This window comes from Chenopodium quinoa, unplaced genomic scaffold, assembly GCF_001683475.1.
Source record: "Chenopodium quinoa cultivar QQ74 unplaced genomic scaffold, ASM168347v1, whole genome shotgun sequence".
Taxonomy (NCBI): domain Eukaryota; kingdom Viridiplantae; phylum Streptophyta; class Magnoliopsida; order Caryophyllales; family Amaranthaceae; genus Chenopodium; species Chenopodium quinoa.
Window position 1 is genome coordinate 2,570,061 of NW_018743691.1, and position 23,554 is coordinate 2,593,614.

The following is a 23,554-nucleotide window of genomic DNA, read 5'->3' on the forward strand; positions in this document are numbered from 1 at the left end:
CATCCTTTGTATGTTCCGTTTGTTTTGACGGAAAAATCATATCAGAACTTGTTATTGCTTAGTCGTCAAATATCTTCAATCGAATTAGTTCTGTATTAAGTAAAAATTAGATACTTGAAAAATACACATTAATATGAATCTAACAAGATCTCTTTTGTTATTATATACGTGTCATATGGTAAATATTCATTACCAGACTAGATCATAACATATAGGTTCAAGTAAAGACGCCTTATTTCACCTAAAGAGAACACAATAGTAAGACTGTAGAATTGAGTATTTAGTATACTGCACTAATTTTTTTTGTTTTTCCTTTTTTTCCAATTGTGCTTGACAACAGGAAGTTCCTCAAGGAAAAAATGGAGCTGCTGCATTCATAAATTAAGAAAGAAAATGTTCTAGACAATTTTTTTTTTACATACATTTTCATTCATTGCTGCTCTACAAAATTCTGTATAAACAACACGGTTTCTATAACTACCAAAGATAAATTCCCCCCAAACTATGCTGCTACATAAATTAGTTGATCTTCGGCTTTGAGCGCTTTGGTTTTAGAACAAACCAAAGGATAAGGAAGACAACAAAGAAAGCAGGAATAGTTGTCACGTCAAACACAACCTCAACCTTCTGGTCTCTTGTGCAGTGTATTGGATGGAGCAACGACACAGTAGTATTCACTTTCTCCGCAAATCTACAAGAATGAAAGCGAACTTTAGTTACTTTAACTTACAAAGAAGAAATGGATATCAATGTATCACAATAAGAATATTAACATCTCGAACAGGAACAAATTTCAGCTCAGAAACAAAGGGCAAGAAACAGGTGTTGGTAAAAGTTTCACATAACCAGAAACAGACAAGACTGAGACAAGTAGACTAAAGCAAGCATGAAAATTCCAGACCTTAGTAATTTGGTATCATCTAGTTGCCATGTTCATAATTTTATCAAGAAAATAGCAAAGACTAGAGCATCTTTCATTCTCAACACAAGCCGCCATAATTATTAATTATCTAGAATGCATCACAGGTAGTAATAGGAAAATGTTTACAACAGAAATTAAAGGTGATAGTGGTAATTAGGGTAAAGGATGATATTTATGAAATTAAGAATTACTTGGCCATTGTATACACATTAAACGTATGTCATATTATCTGTCTTTTTGTCAAAATTAAATATTTACTATGAATACAAAAACCATATTTAATGTTTGCTAGTAGTAAACATAGTCAAGACAGGATATATATTTAATGTATGCAGCCTAGATATCTATAAACAGAATGGGCTATCCCCCTGTCAGCAATCTATATATCTCGTATGCCTTACCCTCTTGATGCGTCGTCCAAGGTGTTCAGAAGCTTTAATGCATCAGTGTAACGCAACTCTCCTGTAACAGTAGCAATCTGAAAGAATATTTGATCAGCACAAGCTTAGATATTCAAAGGCCAGTGTTGATGAGAACACAAAAAAGTTCAGCTACTCACTCTTTTCCACAAGCCAACAGCAAAATTATACTTATTCACCAACTCCCGCTCCTGGGACTGAAAAAGTTTGAACGATTTTTGAGCTGTTTGTAGTCAAGTTCACACCAGGATAGACTTTCCATACGAACAAATATAGGCCTCATGTGTTATACCACAAAGTACAAATATCAAAGTAGGCAAGTCAATAAAAGAGTAGCATTATCAAGTCTCTTTTTTAAATGGCAACATCAATTTTTGATACCCATCAATTGTCATTAAGTCGTCTCATAGACACTATCCCTGTAAATATCAATTTCGAAAACCCTTCGCATCAAGTAAAAGCCCTAGTCAGCAAAATTTTCTACCTGGAGAGAGAAAGAGATGCAGAACAAATGGAACAACTGAGCAATATTATTCATAGTCTTTCAGGGAGGTAGGATTTGTAAACAGAAAATTCAAGGATACTAGTCTGTTCAAAGGCCAGACGGTGAATAGCTGAGTTCACAAGCTGGATAGATTCTTCAAGACTTGTGATAATATAGCTCCTGGCTATGGTATCCAAGTGAAATTGAGAGATTCTCCACCCTTGAGAAGTGATCGAAAGAGGGTTGCATCCCATGGACCATAACCAATCCTATGCACATGAAATACAACTTAATTAGCAGAAGTGTAGAGCAAACATTCATACAAAAAATATGATCCAAATTGTATCATCAAGAAAGCAAGAGCTCATAAGTCATAATCATGATTGCGATTGATTTTACTCCATAAAGCTAAAACTTGATTCAAAATAAATAATCAGACAAGTATTTATTTTTTACTGCCCAAGAACATCTCTATCAGCTACCATAAGTAATAGGTTGAGATACTAGTTGTTAAGTAATAGGTTCAGGAAAAAGAGAGAGCAGGATGGACATAACAACTTAAAAACAGAAATCAATAGGAACCTGAAAACAAAACAGCTATTTGGATTTTTAACAGCTTAAGCAACACTTATATGATTCAGACCTATATAATGAGGTGTGGCTTAAACAAAACTCATAAGCTTAATTTACAAGCAACCTTTAAATGCTTCAACTGAAACATCAGATATGAGGAAAATGTCAGCCAAGTAACATGGTTTAACTAGCACCCTGCATACCTCAATAGCAGTTTCATGGGCATGACTATAGACGAGATGATGAGGTAGCAAACCAGCTAAATGTTCAGAAGCAGCAGCAATTGCAGCTTTAACGGGCCTCCTGAAACAAAGAGGAGCACAAAAAAGGTTAAGACCAACTATAGGCATAATAGCACAACAAAATAAAGGTCTGACATGTGATATGCATGTGGATATCTACTTCTAGCTCAAATCTCATGTTACTAAGATGGAATATGATCTTGAGTGACGAGTTAGATGAGAGGAGCACAAAGGAAAGGATGGATGCGTATCAAAATTGTAATAAACTCTGAATATAAAAGGAATAAAGTCACAAAGGGTGGTAGCTTGATATTGTACCAGTTCATTACCGACTACCAAGTGTCAAGTAGTGGACAATTGTCATCAACAAGGACCATAAGGGTAAAAAATTTATGTACAAAGAGGCAAGAAAAGGTAACATATACAACTCCATGGTCTTGGTAAGGTTGAAACCTTCTCAATCTTCCATGTATCCTTATACAGTCCCTTGAAACAGTTAGGCCCTGTTCTTTTGAGCTTTAGAGCAAAGTAAAGCAGGTGAGCAGACTATTAATTCTAAGCAGGGCTCAGCAGAGTAGAGTAGAGCAGAGTAGACTTCAGCATAGCAGAACAGACCACATTAGCTCAAAAGAACAGGGCCTTAATATCTTTCTTCCTCAAACTCTTTGTTCTTCCCTTCTTAAAGCCAAGCGAATCGTAAATTTTTCATTTTAATTATTATTTAATAAAAAGCAGGGCACCGGATAAAAAATCCTATCCATCCCCAATATATTCCTGCTGTCCCAGGGATGTTTAATAAAAAACCCAATTCAGGTTGCATCTAAGGCCCATCAACAATCAGTGATTCATGGAGGCAGATGTACCAAAAAAAAAAAGAGAAAATTGTATCGAAATGTAAAGAACATTTAGTTAAAGTAAAAAGAACATGGTATAGAATTGTAGACAACATAAATCTAAAGTGAAAAGAACATATTGTTAAAATGTAATGACCGTGATAAAAGAACATAAGAGATATAAAAAAAAGAACATAAAGCTATTAATAACAATGAACATGACACTATTTTATAAAGAACACACTGTTAAATAATTTCTTTTATCTCCGTGTTATTTGATTGTCAGTGTAATGTATTTTTATTTGTGACATAATATTCATTGTTTACTGTGAAATGTTCTTTAAATTTTGTCTTTAGATTATGGTGGATGAATATAAATAATGTTCATTACATAATATTATCATGTTCTTTATTAACATTATGAATGTTCTTTAGATATACAAAAGATCATAAAGCTGGATGTTTTTTGTAAAACAGTCATATGTTCTTTACAAAACAGCTATATGTTCTTTACAAAATAGCTATATGTTCATTCCACCTTTTATCAAAAATCACCTTTTATCAAAAATCCGGCTTGGTACATCCGCCTCCACAAGGAAAAATTCAGCCCACCATGCTAGCCTACTTGCCTAGTACAACCATAGGCCAATAAATATAACTATTGCTCAAGCTAAGAAATTAAACACAAATAAGAATGTCACTATCCTCAAGAAGTATTCATATTAAAAAAGACACTCCTAGAACCCTCAAGCTTGTCTTAGAAGAGAAATTATTTCAAGGACAATGAAGAAAATTTGGAAAGCACACAGAGATCCTTACCTTAAATCCCAACGAATTGAATGCCCATTGCACTGCAAATGGCTATCCCAGGAAGAGGTCTCAGACTGAACAACAATGAGCATATCAGAAAGCGCTTTTGCCTGATAATATTTGTCAACCAGCAATGAATCGCCATGGATAAACCAGAAAATTGGAACCTCTAGTGTCAACCTGCTATTAGCATGCATTCCTGCATCAGCAATACATGCATTTTCAAATTGGTGTGCAACAGCCCACAGAATACAGGATGATTATTCAATATATTTAAATAGAAAATTAAGCATGCTATATAGCAGACAGCTATTTATCAAAGCATATACTTCCACTGGATTTCCATACTTGCAACATACCTTCTTAGCACGCTATTTGAGGAAGTAAATAAAAAGGTAAACGGACAAATCTATACTTAGTAATTAAAAACTCAAACCACAATAATTCATATGCCACATGTCCTCACAACTTATTCGTATGCCACATGTCCTCACAACTCACTCATATGCAAATGTTACTTCCCTTACCTTTTCAATATTAAAAAAATTAAATTAAAAATAATACATAATGTTAAAGCCTTTGTGCATTCCGTAACTTGCACATTTAAGTAAGAAAATGAAGTGTTTAATTTCTACCATGATAGAATAAAGTTGAATTAACTATTACATAAACATATGAATTATAATAAAAATAGTCTTTTGTCTCTTAAACTTAAAATATAGCTTAAACTAATATGTCATTTCATATTCTACAATATTCATGTATATATACTAAACTAAATTAATTATTCTTTCACAATTCCACTCACTTTTTTTTTTTTAAAAAAAAAGTTTTCACAAGCATTTACCTCAAAAGTCATGTAACAATAGCTTCGTAGTTTCAACTATTGAAAAGCATACATTTATATAAAAATAACCTATATTATAACCCGTGCATTGAACGGGCCAAAATGCTAGTTAAGATATAAAATTTAAACCTGAACAAGTAAATACCTTCATCTTATCGGTGGTTAATTTATTTCAATAAAATTGTCCACTTACCTAGTCTAATATCTTCCTTAAAGTGCGTGCTTAAGTGGTGTGTTGCAAGTATATAAAATCAGATGAAGTATATACTAGTAATTTCATACGAAGCCAATATGAACATGGAGCTCCATGCTCCACTTATGGATGTGAGCCAATGAGCATAAGTGAAAGCAAGGGATGCTTCAATGCATAAACATATTAGTTTCAAATTTTTGAGCAAAGAAGGGATATTAGTTCTGATAAATGGTTAAATCGTGTCTCAAGGATAACAACATGTTTGACAGATCATTGTACATTTACAGCCAAACTCAAGTGAAGGCCAGGTGTTCACCTTTTAGTGTATTATGATCATTCATCCTCTGCAACTGATGTTGAAGAATAGAGGAATCGAGATAATTGGAGACAGTTTTTCTATAGGTTCCATTCACAAATAACATTGGCACGGCAGCTGCTCGCCGAGACACAGAGAAAGCCATAGCCAAAGCAGGATCATCTGAAAGCACCAACCTACAGGCACCACAAACACATTAATCTATGGTAAAGTGCCGGCTCAGATTGCAAGACCGTGCATGACTATCATGAGACTGTGACCAAATTATGGAAACCAGACACAACTGACTGGTTCTGCTGGAAGAAGAGATCAATCATACTAGTTTAGTAAAGTAAAGGTTTAATTGACTCAACAGGAGCAATAATTATAAGAAAATTTGATTTACATATTTACACATGGGGAGACTAAATGAAAATGCATTATTAACAATAAATTTCCCGTCAAAAAAAAAAAAAAAAATAAAAAAATAAATAAATAAAAAAATAAATAAATTTCATATCTACTATTTCTTCCACAAAATTGTCAGCCTCCATTCATAATGTTGTCCAGTTTCAACTCCTATTAGACCCACTGTATTCAAATAGCGCATATACTAATGCAAATTATTGCTTCCATTACAGTAAATAAACAAGAGTATTAACTATTAACAACCCAGATCATACTCAACGTAGATTATTGCTTCCATTACAGTAAATAAACACGACTGGCTTAAATCCATTAGCAAATAGCAATGAAGGTGAAGCTTTTTGCTAGCAAACTATTCAGAACCTTCAATTACACCAATCTATCACCTGGCCTGAATCAAACATCACTGAACCTATCTTAGAGCTGTGCTTTCCTGCTCAACTCCCTATTATCTTCTAAAGATGACCACAAACAATAAGGAAATAAGAAAACGCTGAAGGGATTAAGCCATTCAGTCACAGGGTGGCGTAGATCCATTTAAGAAAATCAGCAATCTTGTCAGTGTTGTAGATTGATTTTGTTCACACTGCTTTGCTTCAATACAAGCCAATTGAGCTGAGGAAACATATTTACATGTTACATTTAAGAAAATCCCACCCCCCTTCATCCTTAAAAAACTGTCATATTTAGGAAAAGTACAAATAAAAGGGAACATTTGTCTCCCGCTATTCTTTTGACTTTCAGGCCAGCCAATCACCAAAAGCGCTACTCCCTCGTCCCACATAGTTGTGCACTGGTGCCCGTATTCCTCTTCGGGTGCCCAATAAATTTGTGCTCATTTGTGAATCTATTCTTTTTTGTCATATGATTTTGGACAATATCATGCATGTCCCCTCTCTTTTCACAAAAATCCATGTCATAATTTTTAGAGGTGATGAGTTGTTTTGGCTTTTTCCTCTTTTCACATTGGACAAAAATAAATATCACATGCTTTTCCTTTTTCATCAATGACGATTTTATTTTTCTTTTTATTTTTTTAAAATATAAAAAGTACAAAGCACATGCTATGTGGGACGGAGTAGTTAGTATTATATACTCCTGGATCATGGTACTCCATACCAATTATGCTTGAGTTATTTTGCCTAAACCATATGCTATTTTTGCTTAAATCTTGTGTTATTTTGCTACTCCCTCCGTCCCCAAAACTTCGACCCTTTTGGGTTGATTTCGCAGTTATTAAGAAACTTAAATAAAAAGAAATAAAAACATATTGGAAAGATAAATTTACAAGGGGTTTGTAAAAAACTAGAGCGATAAAGTATTAAAAATACATGAAAAACCAAAATTTTATATGGGGAATCTAATTTTGCACAAATATTGTTGTAAATTGGTGGGTATTTTAATGCAAATGGGTTGATCATTTTGGGACTAAAATTAGGCCAAAAGGGTTGAAGTTTTGGGGATGATGGGAATAAAATAATATGTTATTTGCTTATTTACTTCAACATGTATGAAAAACACCATGGACGTATAAAATAACATATATATAAATTGAAATAATCAGAAGTTCAGATCAAAATAACATGAATTTTATAAACCTGGAGTATAGTGAAATGATTGATGTTGAGTATAAAAAAAAACATGCAAGTAAAAAATACAATGTACTTTTTAAAAATAACATATATATATATATATATATATATATATATATATATATATATAAATTGAAATAACAAGAAGTTCACATCAAAATGACAAAATAACATAAATTATATAAACATGGAGTACTCCAAGAGTAAAATAGAAATTGCGGGACGGAGGGAGTAATTTATACAACTATAAAAAGTGAGCCAGTGTATTTTGGAACATTCCAAAAAGAAAGCATTGACAACTTATGGAGAGAGCAGCAGAGATACTTACATATGCTGGCTGAACATCACCTTTTGAGAAGGCAAAAGCAAAGAAGAAAGCCCATCCATTATAGCCTTTAGATCCACAGGTAGCTGCTTAACGTTCCTGACTTTCTGCAACAACAGTGATGACATTATTTTCTATGGTTCAGGATTGGCCTATCAGCTATGAGATCTGAATACAAAGATCAAGTTGCAAAAGGGAAGTGTAAAATTTAGAGATGATTAAAAGAAATTTAAAATATATTACAACTCTTTTAAAAATTGAAGCCATCCATTCTTTGACATCAACTATCTACCAATTTCTTCCCAAGTATAATGATAATATATTTAATAAACATAAACATAAAACATAATATTTCAATATCCAGACTCGTATATTTTAAAAAATTAATAAACTTTTAGCACAAAACATTTGCGAACTGTACTTTAAAATAGATAGTGTATTATCAAAAACAGAAAATTTAAGAGACTAAGCAAGAGCTCTTACACATACTTAGAAAGCCCTACATGCACATACATGCACATACACACACGCATAAGTGCGCACAATCAAGGATGGGATGAGTGGGGAAGGGGACTACAGATAGAGGGAGAGGAAAAGTGAGGGCTTTCTAGAGGGTGAGAATATTATACATCTTGAGTGATGAAATATAGCTGATAAGATATCTGCTCATAGTAATGGAAACGTCCGTCAGCCACAGAAGGAGCTATAATGTGCCTCATTGATCCCCAAAAAATTGAACCTAAGTGTGCCAGAAAAGTATCACGCGCAACAGTGTAATTATGGGACTCCTGCAGTAGAAGCACAACTTGTTTGAGTACATAATTTCGTCTTATAAATAAAAATCGAGTCTAAGAAAGCATAGTTACATGCTACATGTCTTTGATGCAAGTTATTTAATACTAAAGGCAATTCATAACAATACCACATCATTATCACGGAAAAGATTCCAACTCTCCATTCGCTTTAACGCATCCACCGCCTTTGTCCTGCGATTTTCATCATTTTCTTCACCTTCCATAGACTGAAGCTCATTTGTTAGTTCCTGCATTCTCTCGTCGAGTTCTGTAATAGGCGTTCCAAAGTTATATACATCAGTGCATTCTTCACAGGATTGCAGATATTGCTTTACCCAGAATTTTATAAACCCAAGCAGAGAACCAGCAAGAATCAGATTGTTTAACATAAAAAAATCTAGATTAGAAGTTTTAAGAGCAAAGCCAGTTACCTTCACAAAGAGCAAGTTTAACTCTCCTTCCCTTGCAATGTTTAAAAGAAAAAAGCTCATAGATATCAATTTCTGCTAGAAGGATATCAATGGCCTCATGTTCTCTCTGCAATATTTCCAAAAATAATTAGTTACTAAGAAAGCCAATAGTAAAAAGCTAAAGCAATCCATTTTGGTACCAAGCAATGAACTACAAATGTACTTTACTTTATAACATTAATGAGGAATTTATTTTACAAATGAGCAGCGAAACAGCAAAAACTACAAAAAAAAAAAAAAACAAAGGACAAGTTGTCTTCAAACAGCCAAAAAAAATGAATATGATCCCTCCACTGTGCAGCTATTACAATGCCTTATTGTGCTCACGATAAGAAAATTTTAAATCATAACCCTACTCCTAAAAGAATGAGATGAGCTGCATGAACAAAAAATTCCTCTCTTTTGTCATCCACAAAGATCCTCTTTCTTCTTCAGCTTTTACAGCCACATGATCAAGCATACTCATTTCCTTCAATTCATCTTAACTCCCATCCAAGCCATTTTTGGCCTCCCTTGGCTCTTGAAATCTCCATTATCCCAATTCACCACCTTCCTTATCGGTGCATCCTTTGGTTGGCATCTCACATGTTTAAGCCAACGTAATTGGCTCTCCATTATCCTATTCTCAATATCTACAGCTCCCAACTTTTTTTCAAATATCTATACTGCTAACTTCATCCACGGGTGGAACAAAGGGAAGGCCTACCCAGCTTTGGCCCACCCCATAAATCAAATCGTCTATTTAATAATAATTGTTCTGTTGTGTAGCATTAAAAATTGGTAGCTGAGTTTGTTTGTTGTGCACTATTCATATACTTCCTTTGATCTTTTTCTGTTTATCACGTATGCTAACGCACAAATTCAACTATTAGTATCTAATCATCAATAATAAAAAGTTGAAATTATGAAATTATAAAAAAGAGACAATTCTAACAAGATCACACATGACTATATTTTATCATAACTGTAAATACAAAACTATCAACGTAAAATTTGTGAATAGTGTCAATTATAAAAAATGGAGAAAGCATTATTTTGTCAAATTATGGGGTTCAATTGCCTTCATCCCCCTATCCTCCACTTATTTTTAGCTTCCTTTCTTTTTGTAGCGTTTAATTGCCCTGCTTAGTTTCTTGACTTAAGCAATCCTATATTTACCTCCCTTCTCTCTTTTTTTCTCCTTAGCTTCGTTTAATGTAGTCATAGGAATGTATTTAATTCTCTTTATTTTAAATTAATCATTCCAATTAAAATTTCTTCTAAATTATATTATTGTACCTAAGTACTTTTCTTTTATTATCTTTCTTATTAATTAAAATCATCATAAATTACTAAATAGAAGACAATAGAAGTAGTTAAAAGATTAAATTAAAATGCCAAATTAGGCCCACCCTATGATAGATTTCTAGATCCGCCAATGACTTTGTCCAACAATAGGTTCATCTTTTTAACATACTCCTTCCAAAGTCCAACGTCAGACCCATATATTAATGTTGGTCCATGGCCACCCTATGATAAATTTCTAGATCCGCCATTGACTTTGTCCAACAATAGGTTCATCTTCTTAACATACTCCTTCCAAAAGTCCAACATCAGACTCATATAGTAATGTTGGTCTATGGGCACACTACGACGTCTTCTTAACACTCCAACAAATAAGCAGCGATTTTTCTTTTTCATTTTTTTCTTTTTCATTTTTTTCTTTTCTTCTTTTTTTTATTATTGGGTGGACCAGTAAGACAAAGAATCATTGCACAGTATAGAAAGTTTGAAAATATTTAATTGATAAGGCCTTGAGTTGAAGTTTCTGTACAAAATCAATTATGGAGGTAATACAAAATGCTCATTAAAGTTGTAAATATACACAATGAGCAACATCACATTTCACACCCTATGTTCATAAATCATAATCAAGACATACTTACGTCCCCAAAAACAGCAAATCTTTCTTGAATTGCATCTTGAAGACGATCTTCAGCTTCCTCCTCTGAAATTTCTGAAAGCACAAAGTTCAAAAAACATTTTTAAAATAAAGCTACTCAACAAAAAAAATAATATGAACAAGTATGATTCCAATTTATCTACTTAAAAATCAATTTCAGGGAAAGAAAATCAATTGGAGTGCATGGACAAGCAGTGCAACTAGGAACAGCCACTTTCTATACATCTATATTATAATTCCTCCGTTCAGTTTAACCTTGTACTAGGCTTTTACACAACGATAAAGGGTCATTATAATTGCATTAGTTTCTCTCTTCTATTAACACTTATCCAAACCTAATAAAATGGAAATTCCACATTCTATTTTCTGCTAGCTTCTATCTAGCTAACAGATGTGGGGATGCTGAAGTAGTTATGGCTTCATTGGGGACTCTAATGAAAGGGTGATCCCAGCTTCTTTTTCAGAGTAAATGGACTCTAAAGCAATAGCTACTGAGCAACAAATGAAAAAGGCTGAAGACATCAAGTAGGATGATTGGAGAGAGGACGAACTAAGTCTTTAAAGTGAGGATAACTATACCTAGACTCTAGAGGCTCTCGCTTACTTAGGAATAATTGGATTTAGAAAACAATGAGCCAACCCTAACCAGAAAAGCTTCATTTCCCCTAAGAACATAGATTGAAACACAATTAGCTGAGACAGCTAAATGAAGGCATTTCATAGACTATAAATTTCATGACTGGTAAATTATCACTCTTCGCCAAACCTGCAACTGCACCCATTGTTTTTGTTACATTTGGCAAACTTTCCTCTGTGCGAACACCTTGCCCTCCGACAGCAGGACCCCAAGTAAAAGGACCAGCACTAAGATCAATAAATGCCCATCTGAAAATCATGTAATCACAGGTCAAGAAAAAGTTGAAGTGTTACACTAATAAGCCAGTGGTAACCCAAAAGGGATTAGTTATGAACCTATCTTTTCCTATCCATGTATCAGTTAAACATTCAGCATGGAGGTTCCTGAGATCCCCAGATTTAAGCTCTTTCTGTAATGCAAGCTTTAGATCTCTGCTTTTCCCATTCAACACCTTCAGACAAACAATAAGAAGAAGAAAATTAATACATCGCCAATGACTTTAGAGCCCAAACATCATTTCTTTTCAAGATAAATTTAGAAAATATGCAAAGAATTACCTGCAAAACTTTGTTCTGAATAACATAATCTATATCCTTTCCTTTATATAGTTCTTCAATACTATCTAGAGCTTCTGAGCATCTATTAGACCACTCCACCTGCAAAAAGACAATCTCCAATCAGAAAAAAGAGTGGCATCTCGCACATACCTAAAATTCCTCTTGTAAACCCACACGTCCAAACATGCAGGAACAAGTGTACAAGACACATCTATTGTCACACCATCCCAATAACTACTATTACTGAAAGAGAAATATGGATAATATGCCAAAATTTTAAACATGTATAGCACAAACCGTATCAGTTTCTTCAGTTAACGTCCATGCAAACTTAGCCATCGGGTGCTTTTCATACAGAGGTCTTTGAATCTTTTCAATAGCTGAAAACATTTAGCCAAAAACAACTAATTAGCAGAGTAACAAAATGTTCCTTGTCAGTAGTTTAGGCCTTTAGGGCTAGTAGCCAAAACATAGAATTACTAAAGGAGAAAGGATCTTGAGAGGTAGTTCCCAACCAAGAGTACTCTCAGGAACGATCTTTGATTCACGCACTATAGCTTGCAAGGTTGTATTCTGCATCAATAATACCACCATATTATAAACAATAAATGTACCCAAATAGAAATATATATATATATATATATATATATATATATATATATATATATATATATATATATATATATATATATATAAAAGGAAATCATTTACTGCAATAATGAGCAGAAAGGCTGCCATAACACGAAGGATTCCAGACCAAATATGAAATGAAGATGACGTTTTCCTCAAAAGCATTTATGCATGATAATTTACCAAATGGCTGAAACATCCAAAAGTATACTAATCCTAAGTATAAAAACAATCAATAGATTGGAAAGAATGGAGCACCTCTCTAAGAAAATTTATCTCAGACTCAGACAATCCTCTCCTGCAATCAAATCATGGGTTAAATCAAAATGAAAGGAGATAAATGACATAGCCATAGGACCAGTCCCCCAACTTAGGCGATACAGCTAATTATGAAAGGTTGCTAGAAGTAACAACAAACCTGTAGCCATAGTTAGTTATATTAGTACGATGCTTCGGGTTCAAAACAAAAATGTTATAAGCATTTCCAAGTTGCAAGTACTCAATGAGGCTATCATAAATCCCTTCCATCATATCCAGGTCCACTTGCCACAAAACATCTTTATTTTCCCTGTGGGAGAGGAACATAAAATAGAGTAAAAGGTAAGAGGATTTCCATGAGTTGAAAATGATTACATATACCTGAGGAGCTTTCCAAAAGATGGCATTGCTTAAGGCATTTTAAAATATATACTCCAATTGCTAGAGTTTTTATGCTTTAGACTTTTAAGCTCAGTTAGGCCAGTATCAAACAAGCCATTTAAATTGGATTACATTAGTTGAAACCAAATGTTTCATCTAAACTATGTAAATGTTTTGCTTCCTCTTTGTTAGCTCTTATGTAGTTATGTTCCCATAATAAAATAAAGTCATGACGAACTCTCAATTTCTTTTTATTGAGGTAGTAAAGCAATATCCTCAAATAAGCCTTTAAATGGAATTAGTCGTTAGTGTACATACTTTATACAAATGAATGAGTAAAAGGGATAATTTCTAGTTCTAAAAGTGTTTTAATGCTCACAAGATCAAGAAAACTATTTAGACTTATGCGACAAGTATAAAGAATTTGGTCAATTATATGCCCCAATGTAGCTATACATCAATCATAAATTTTGGCAGCTAAGGAAAGTAAATGAAATCACACACACATTATTTTTTTAAGGAAAGAGACAGGGTATAATAAGAAAAGTTGCACCATAAAGTAAGCCACATTAGAGTAAAATAATACTTCCTCCGATTTTTAGTACTTACAACATACTTTTTCACGGTATTTAAGAAAAGTGGATCTCACATAATTTAACATCCTTAAAATAGGGTTGAAAAATTGTTAGGTATATAAATAAGTGGGTCATGAGCATTAAATAAGGGTAATAGTACAACTTTCACCAAAAAAAAAAAAAAAAAAAAAAAAAAAAAAAAAAAAAAAACAACAACAACAACAATTATAATGTGTTGCGAAGTATTATGACATTTCCATTTTGAAGAAGTGCAGCCGATACTAAAAAATAGAGGAACTAGTATTTCTTGAAAAAAAATGGAATAAAGCAAAAGTTGGAAAGCTCCATGGAATGGAAAAAATATAAGACAAGGTGTAGGAAAGAACATCATTCTCAAGTCGGGGTAAAGGAGGAGGGTGAAACTTTTTCACATCGCTAGACATGAGCCACCATGACTGAAAGTAGTACTAGGATGGGTGACCTCCTAGGAAGTCCTCATGTTGGTTTATGCAGCCGACCCCACTTATGGGATTAAGGCATTCAAGAATAAGAAGACTCAAAGACACAAGGCATTAAGGCCCAAACATCTCTATACTTAATTTTTGTGGATTTCACCTTCTACTAGACCTACATGTTCAAGTAGGCATATCCTATGAATTGCAAAAAATCTTATGTGGTCTAGAAATACCCCCAATCAAAAAGTAGATAATAACTACATGTTCAAGTTATAATGAGCAAATATGGACCTCGGCAGAAACTACTGTCTTACTAATGTTCAAAATTCAAGTTTCCTATTCCAGTCCTCAGATCCTCAGAAACAAATACTGGTATTACCCTGTGAAAAGCAGCCTTTTGGAATTTAAACTACACAAATACACATTCATACCATCATTTCACATTATACATGCCCGTATATAGCAGTTTTGAACTAGAGTGGGTGTCTAGGTACTTTCATTTTAGTAGTTTTGATATAGTTGCTGAGTGTGGTCAGGCCGTCAGGGTATTCAATTTGTCTCTTGGTTTTGTAGCTCTTATTTCATATTCACCTTGCCTAAGTGTCCACATATATCTCCTTTACCTGTTTCTAAATATCCCATGAACTTTAAAGAAACTCAATAACAGTAAAACTGCGTATAATAACAAATAAATTAGCAATCTGATAAAATCCATTTAGTGTCCTAGTATGGTACTATGGGCTTTTGGTACTCCCAAGTATTATATTGTCTAATCCCTACAGAAGTATTATCCAGCTTGCAAAAAGCTAAAAAGTAAAAGCAGCCCAAGAGACAAAAGTCAAATGTACACATTGGCTTGTCCGCTTGTTTCACATGACATTGCCAACACAAATTTAACGAAACTTTGGGCCCCAGTAGAATACTTTGACTCCAATCTTTTAAAGGCATAATCTTCACAGATAGATGTGACAATATAAGAGAAAAATTTTGTAATCACAACATACCCAGTCCCTGAAACATCATCCTTCCGAGACAGCACAGCAATAGCACGCTCAAAAACGGAAGTAACTTTTTCATTCATTTGTATAGCATGAACAGAGAAACTGCATAAATAAGTTCCAGGTTTCAGTATCAGGAATCACAGAGCAATAAATAAAGTAGAGTCTGATAAATACCACCCAAAAACATAAATTGGACTTTGGAAAAAACATTACTTGTAGTTCACATGACTTAGTGTAGGAAAATGATGATTTCCTTTGTCAATGTTGATCGTGTAGAATGGGTTCAGCACTTCTTCAATCTGTGGGACCCGAGTGTGTTCAAAAATATGATCGATTTTTGTAAACCATCTCTCAAGTTCTTCAGGTTGCAGTGAAAATGCTGAAATCAAAGGATATGAAAATTCATAACATCAAATAACAATTGACTCAAAGTCTCAGACATTACTTAGTCAACACTCACGTATTAGAAATTCAACATTAGATTGATAGATACCTTGGTTTCCACTTCCTTCAAATCCAATAAAAATGAAATTCACGGGAACTGGAAAATGCATAGAATCAATTTCCTGAAGCTTCAAATATGTAGCAATATTCCCTGCAAATTTAGATTAAGCATCACTTGTCCATCAGTTACGAAAAAATTTCCATCATATAAAAAAATTACTTCCTGGGTGTCACACATTAGAGAAAGGAGGTCTAAGAGCAACAACAGAAGGGACACATAGCACAGAGGTGTATGATTCATCCATTCATTCTACTACGTAATTGTTTCACTCCAAAAACATAATTGTTCATTTGTTCCAACTAACAGACCAGATTTAGTCATGAAAAAATACAGCAGGATCAAACTTTTATCTGCAGTAATTTTAAGATAAACTTGATACCCAAGATATTTTACACTGCAGATTGAAAAGAACTTATTCTCCCAATAAATTTAGGATGTGTTTAGTGAACGGCGAACATAATCACTTTTTCGCATAGAGTCCTTTGAGGTTAATTACGTGGTATGGATTAGCTTGGATTACATCTTCATACATAATACAAACTCCCTACATTGCTTTAGCCAAAAATAAACTTTGAAATCCAGATCGATGTGATTGGACTGCAATTTCTCTCGACATTTTAGAAAACGTTTTGTACCTTGATATTTTGGCTCAAAGCCTCAAAAATATATGTTAATTTTGTTCATTTCAAGCTTACCACTAGATTTCTAACATTCTCCTCCATGTAACTTGAGAATCATTGCAACCAAGAGTCTAAATTTAAAAATTTAACATTGTTATTCATCCCAAGCCGCTGTAAGGCGTAAATCTGTGGTCAAAGCAATAGATCAGGAAAGAGAAAGAGTTCACGATGGATTTTTACTTTTCTTGAAATTAGCTACATTCTATAGCTAGACTGTCTTCTCTTGAACCACTAGTCCACTACCCATATCCAATTCTTGAAATCTAGGATATAGTGACCACTGACCAGCATATATCCTATTTTAGTCCACGAATGTTGTTCCCACAAAAGCCAAAAAGAGGTGGGGAAAAAAAAAAAGAGAGAGAGATCGTATCTCACCCCTCATGTTAAATCAAAAGCAAAATTTTTGCCATATACTAACCATCACTTCTACATGATCTTAACAATTCCCATTTTGGTATTTTAAAAAAGTTTTTAGGGGGTGTTTGGTTCACATAATTTAGGTATGAGGTATGGATTTAGAAGGTTTAAACCCAAAACCCATACCTTATGCTTGCTTAATGATTTTAAGAGTTTCAAACCCTTACCTCAAACCCCCAAAGGTATGGAGTTTAGAAACCCAAGGGGAAAGGTGGGTTTGGCTCATACCAATTCTTTTTGGTATTAAATAAAAGAAAAAAAAAAAAAAAAAAAACACTCCGTTCCATAATCAAACCAAATAAGTGGTATCAAAAATCAAGTTCCAAACCCATACCACTATGGTTTCTTCCTGATTCCAACCCCATACAAGTTTGCGAACCAAACACCCCCTAAACACTCTGCTTTATGATATATTTGGCAAATACATTTATCTCTTACCCCCTTGACCCCACAAACAAAGAAATAACCTATCTCTGCCTTCAAATGACCAAATCTACCCTGAAATGTTCGTAGTTATTTTCTCCAACAAACTTTATGTAGTCAATCAGTTTACCTTAGATGCTAATTGCAAAAGCATTTCTCATCACTTTTTGTAGGCAAAGAAAGGTAAATTAAAAAATAATCCAAAGATATGTCTCTCTTAAGAGTTTCGGGACTATATTAAAAAATCTCATAGCACTATCTCATTTTTAGCAATAAATTTACCATATTGTTTAGCTACAACACCAACCTTTGTACAAAGATGTTATAAACCCTCTCATATGCAATAAACGAGCATTACTCATTTGTAAAATCCCAATCACACCTTCATTTTATCTTATAGGGTTCATTTTGTACGTCTCAACAAACCACGACTACACACTACTTCACTCTCTAATCATGTCCATCTTTGTACTCTTTTTAATGCGTTCTCTTCACCATAGGTGAACCCCAACAACCAATACTTAGCGACGATACCAGGGCACTATCACACAAATATTCTTTTGCTGGTAGTAATCACACCCTAACAATGCCACTAATAATGTCACGTAATCCCACAAGCACATTTTAAGTTTCACACTTTAAATAACAATAATCATTCCATCAATAAAGCTCTTAGAGAAATACTTTGGATCTCCCGTGTACCTACTTGCCCATGTACTTATATAAAATATTTTCTCACTATATGGGAAAATTTCTCAAACCTAAATTACTACACTTAAGGGAGAAATTTCTTTCAAATATATAGATAAGTAAAGGATAAACATCCCTACAGGATCAGGATTTATCTATTGATATCAATAAACATAAATAACAGACCAATCACAAATTACACCAACCATCAATGTAACATTGACCTGCGAAAACCATATACAGTAGCATCAGAAGGAAGCAAAGATCCCAAAGCAGCATAATGCCACAAATAGCAGTCATACTTCTAAAATGCTATTACTTTCCACTTTCCAGCAAGAAAACCCAAAGGATGGACAAGAATGCACATCACAATCCTTTTAAAGTTCATATGGCTGGCTGCAAATGAAATGAGAAGAAAAGAAGGGCAACAAATAAAGGAAGTCAAACAAGCCCATAGAGTCACCATAAAGCATAAACTTATACAATATGTTACAAAATTCCATAATATGGTTCCAAGCCTAGTACTTGATGTAAATCAAAACATTTTTTTTCTATGATTATCTTTATTGCTTTATTTAGGAACTCTCTTGATTTTACCTCTTACTTAATGTGGGAGTTTTACTGGTGAGATTCTACAGTACTTTTAGTTATAATTTTATTATTACCTATGGACTAATAAGGCCTTGCCGCCTTGGGCTTCCAAAGTTGTAGCATATAATCATTTATTTATATTCATTATAAATAGGGCCATATTTGTCAATTATTGTAGGGTTTTATTTAGGTTTCTCGTAGGGAAGTCTAATATACTATGTAGGAGACATGAGAAAGGTTGGATTTGTCTTATATATAATTATATATATATCAAATGATTTAGAGTAAAAAAAAAAAAATTAAATAAATAAATAAAAATTAATTTTGCAGGTTTGCTTGCATAAAAATTCGAGAGCTCTTTCTAAAGTTCGAACGTTGATTAACTAGGGTTTTAGATTCGTCGCTCCAAATATTTGACAAAATGTTCAAAAGACAAACCACATATAGTCAAAACCCAACGTAAAAGATAAACACAGCAATGATACGAGCTAACTACCTGCCTTGGAGTAGTTTAAGGCTCCACTCTTTCCACTGGAAGATTCCAATTCATCAAAATCTGAACATTAATTGAAACTGTCAAGCCAAAAATTTACATAATTTATCTAAATTTAAATTTCGCAGTCGCAGCTTCAACAAAACAAAAATTAAATTACCATGGGCTCTTACCACCATGTATGACAGACTCAGTCCAAAATCTGCTCTTCTCTTTGAGATTGAACAAAGAAAAGACAGATGACATTCCGCGTTTACGATGCGTTGGAGACTCATGTGATCCAGGAGCAAAAACCTGACACAAATTTTCCATATTATCATGATGAAATTCATAAAGTTTGTGAGAGTGAATACTTGTGAAAGTGATGGTAAATGAATCACGACGCGTTTACGGATGAAAACTTGTGAGAGTGAAAATTTAAAGGAAAACCATAAAGCTTGGTTGAGCAAGATGGTAATGGTTCGCATAATGTGCCTAATATAATAAGGTTTAATTTCATCACTATCTTTTAATCATATGAGAATCTATCATTCCAGAAGTACTATGAAACAGGAAGACAAGGTTTGAGGTTTCCAGATTTTTAGCAATAGCAGTAAATTAAAGAAAAAACTACTCGTAAAATTACCAGAAGTCCCCTTTTTTTTTCTCTTCTCTCTCCTCTCTTTTCAAGGGTTTTAGTTTTCTAGGTCATTTAGGCCGGAAATAGTCTAATTTCCAAAGAAAATTAGACTATTTCCGACCCTTTTTCTTTAATTCAATTTAGGTTTTTTTGTTTTGTTTTACGTTTTGGTTTGTTTGTTTTGTTTTGTTCTCTCCATCTGTGATAGTTTGTCCCAATTTTCTGGGTTGTTCCCAATTTTCTGAGATTTTGATTCTCATCCATGGATGAGAATTTTATTTTTAGGGTTCTTATAATAATTGGGAAGGTGATTTGGATTCCTATAGATCTGGGATTTGTCATCAACTAGTTGATCAAAACATCAGCGCAGATTGAGGAGGTCTCAACTTAAAAAGATGCAAATACATCGAAAAATCATTGCTTGCGTCAAGCTTGAAGCGATGGAGTATGAGCTATGCCAAATATGCAAATTAGTTATGATTTTGATTGTAAAATTTATGATTTTTTTTCTAAATCTGTGGTTTACAGATCTTTATTATTGTAGATGCCGTATGGCTATTATTTAATAATATAATTACTTCCCATTCAAAAAAAAAAGGGGGGGGGATTTGAGGTTTCCATGAAATATAGCTAAAGAAAGCATTTGATCACCATTCACATCTTGTAATATACCTACAACCCAGACCACAAAGAAGAATGAAACCCATCCTAAAATTTTACACATCAAAGTAGTCAACAACTTTCAGGTCAAAACAATTCTTAATGCTCCATGTCTGTTTAGCAACAATGGGATCTTCTTTGGCAAGCTAAAATCTATAGTTCGTAGGGGATGACAGCAGGTCCTGGCTGGGTTAAATACATAAGCCTGGACCGCAAAATATCAAACCCAACTATTTAGAACTAAACCTGCCTTCAATTTACGCTAGAGGACACAGCATACTAATTGTAATCTCCTCATCAACTGAAACCCATTATAATCTTAGCCATAATACTGGACACTCAACAAGGGACACAAAAATAAGAAAAACGGCAAGATTAAATAAGCATAATTTGTGCTCCCAAGGAGATATAAGCCCTATCCAAACCATCTAACTACTTATATACCTTCTCAGCCACAAGATCAGTAGATCTTAGAAGGAACTAAGGAAGCCCTCTTATGATTATCCATTGGATGAATATAAAATAAACAACTTATCGAAATTCACCTATTTGATGCTAGACTTCGACAGATAAATATTAAATCGTGAGACGAGCTCAATAATGAAAATTCTGATCACTGGGTTAGGTAAACATGAACAGCAAGATACTTTGATTCATATTGTTTACTTGTTTAATAGTGAAAATGCTACAACAGTTTGAATTGGGTTGTACACAAGTTTTACTATTTGAGCATCTCTTTTCAATTCAGGCAAAAACCCAATTCACCCACTTCTTGAGTCTTTATCAATAATAATAGCCAGCCAATATACCCAAGACACATGTAACCCATGACAGTAGTTAAATTTCATTTTCTGCAGCAAAAGTTCACAACCCTTGCGAGATGCTCATTTACCCTAACCATCTCTCATACTGTGTGTATTTATACTTCTTCGATTTCACTAAAATCACAACACTTAGTTCACACATTTTTTAATGTAAGAGGGGAGTTAATCAAAAATCTAAAAGTAAAAAGTATACTCTAAATAAGATAGCGAGGAGGAGAGAGAGAGAGTGGGCCAAGTACATATATGAAAAGTTGTGTGAAAAAGAAGTGTCGCAAATCGCAATTATTTTAAGACATCCGGAAATAGGCAAGTGTTGCATTTTTAGTGAAACTGAGGAAGTACGACATAGAACTGTGTAATTCATCTTCCAATACTTGCCGCAAGGTTTCACATTGGATTACATATATATACTACCTCCGTTACAGGTTATGTGCAACGATTAGACATTTTCCCTCTCTGCTTTATGTCAAATCGTTGCACATAACATGTAACGAAGGTAGTATATCGGAAGAGGTGGGTCACCCAAGAATGTTAGAGCTACCCATCTGCTCAATGAAAATATCTCTTAAATAAAATAATTATGAAGATTTGCGAAAAAAAAAAAAAAGTCAAGCTCCAATGCACCACTCTAAACCTCATATGGTGGAGCAAGAGGACGTCTGCTTCTCAAGGCAATGGCAAATGGATATCCATTTCAGAAGTAAGCAAATTTCAAGTCCATGATCGGTTAGAGGTAAAGAGTACTCAAGGGTTTTGTTTCGGCATGACATTAAGCAGGGAGCCAAGGAGAGTAGAGTAACTCAGTAACCCCTAATAGTTCAAATTCCATATCTTTTACTTCAATTATGGGGGCCATTATTTCATCAAAGGTAGCATAGTATAGCAATCAAAATAATAAGACATCATAATATCAAGAATTCCTAATGAATGAGAACCAAATTCCTCCAAAAACCCATAAAATACAAATCAAATGCAGCAATCATAATCAGATTAATCAACACAAAATTCCATACTTTCCTTACTAACAATCATATAATCAATGATAAAACTAACAAAAGGAAAACCACAATTAACAATCAAATCAAAAGATGCGAAATTGGGGATGAGAGGTTACCAGTAGAAGAAAGAAAACAAAGACGGAAAGACGAGAGAGCTTCGGAAAGCGGAGATGGTGAAGCAGGATAGATCCTTCGGCCGCCATTGTTGTGGCAGCAGAAGAGCTTGACTAAATCAATGGAGTATCGAATTGATGGAAGGAAAGAGAGAGAATTTCAATGGCGGAAATCAAGGGGTGATTTTCTGGAGTTGAAGTAGGGAGAGAGTGTGATTTGCGTCGTGATCGAGGAGGAGGGTGCTGGATGGCTCGAGCTTGGGTTATCAATACTCACATATGGGGTGCAGTGGGTCGACTCCGGCTCGAACTTTAGGATAGCTCGTCTTAGGTTCTGTTCTCTTTACGATATGGCATTTACATTTTCGCATAGTCTAAGCTTTGATGAAATAATCTAATATATATATATATAAAAATAAAGTAGGCATTTTTGGAGAACATCTAGCGCGCCACATAAGAAAAGATGTTATTTTGACCAATGAAAAACTAGATTAATAATTTATTTTAAAATTAAAAAATCCACTCGCCACCTAAGCAAAAGTTACGAATTAGATTTGAGAATTTTGCCACAAACGTAAAAACAACGAATAGTGATTTATTAGGATTTAAATTATCCTTAGAATTATGATTATATTTAGATATTAAAATAAAATTTAAGTTACAAAATTTACAAAAAAAAAAAGTCATATTTGAATTTTTTTAAAAAAATTGTATATGATAACTTACACACACAAAAAAAAATGATAATTGTTTTAAAAAAAACGTATGATTATATAGATTTTTATGGTGTAATTATCAAAATGAAACATGATAAATTAGAAAAAAAAACCATATAGGATAATTTATATATATATATATATAAATCCGGTTTAGATGA

The 23,554-nt window shown here is 33.7% G+C and overlaps 1 protein-coding gene across 2 annotated transcripts; it reads right to left on the minus strand.

Annotated features, from left to right (window-relative positions):
• Positions 1-235: 235 nt before the first annotated feature.
• Positions 236-22,966, minus strand: LOC110683751. Of its 2 annotated transcripts, XM_021860149.1 has the most exons (25): positions 22,681-22,966; positions 19,637-19,757; positions 19,467-19,526; positions 16,155-16,256; positions 15,875-16,040; positions 15,665-15,763; positions 13,410-13,559; positions 13,250-13,289; positions 12,877-12,934; positions 12,659-12,741; positions 12,362-12,460; positions 12,140-12,255; positions 11,934-12,052; positions 11,151-11,221; positions 9,187-9,292; positions 8,884-9,023; positions 8,591-8,749; positions 7,965-8,068; positions 5,640-5,815; positions 4,293-4,482; positions 2,602-2,701; positions 1,926-2,094; positions 1,482-1,564; positions 1,324-1,400; positions 236-691 (listed from the first exon to the last, which is right to left on the minus strand). In XM_021860149.1, the coding sequence occupies exons 1-25, from the start codon at positions 22,765-22,767 to the stop codon at positions 520-522; spliced, it is 2,847 nt and encodes a 948-aa protein (XP_021715841.1). In that variant the 5' UTR covers positions 22,768-22,966; the 3' UTR covers positions 236-519. The 2 variants fall into 2 exon arrangements, with proteins under 2 accessions (XP_021715841.1, XP_021715843.1); XM_021860151.1 differs by lacking the exon at positions 22,681-22,966 and having other exon boundaries at positions 19,624-19,703.
• Between the last annotated feature and the right edge of the window lie 588 nt (positions 22,967-23,554).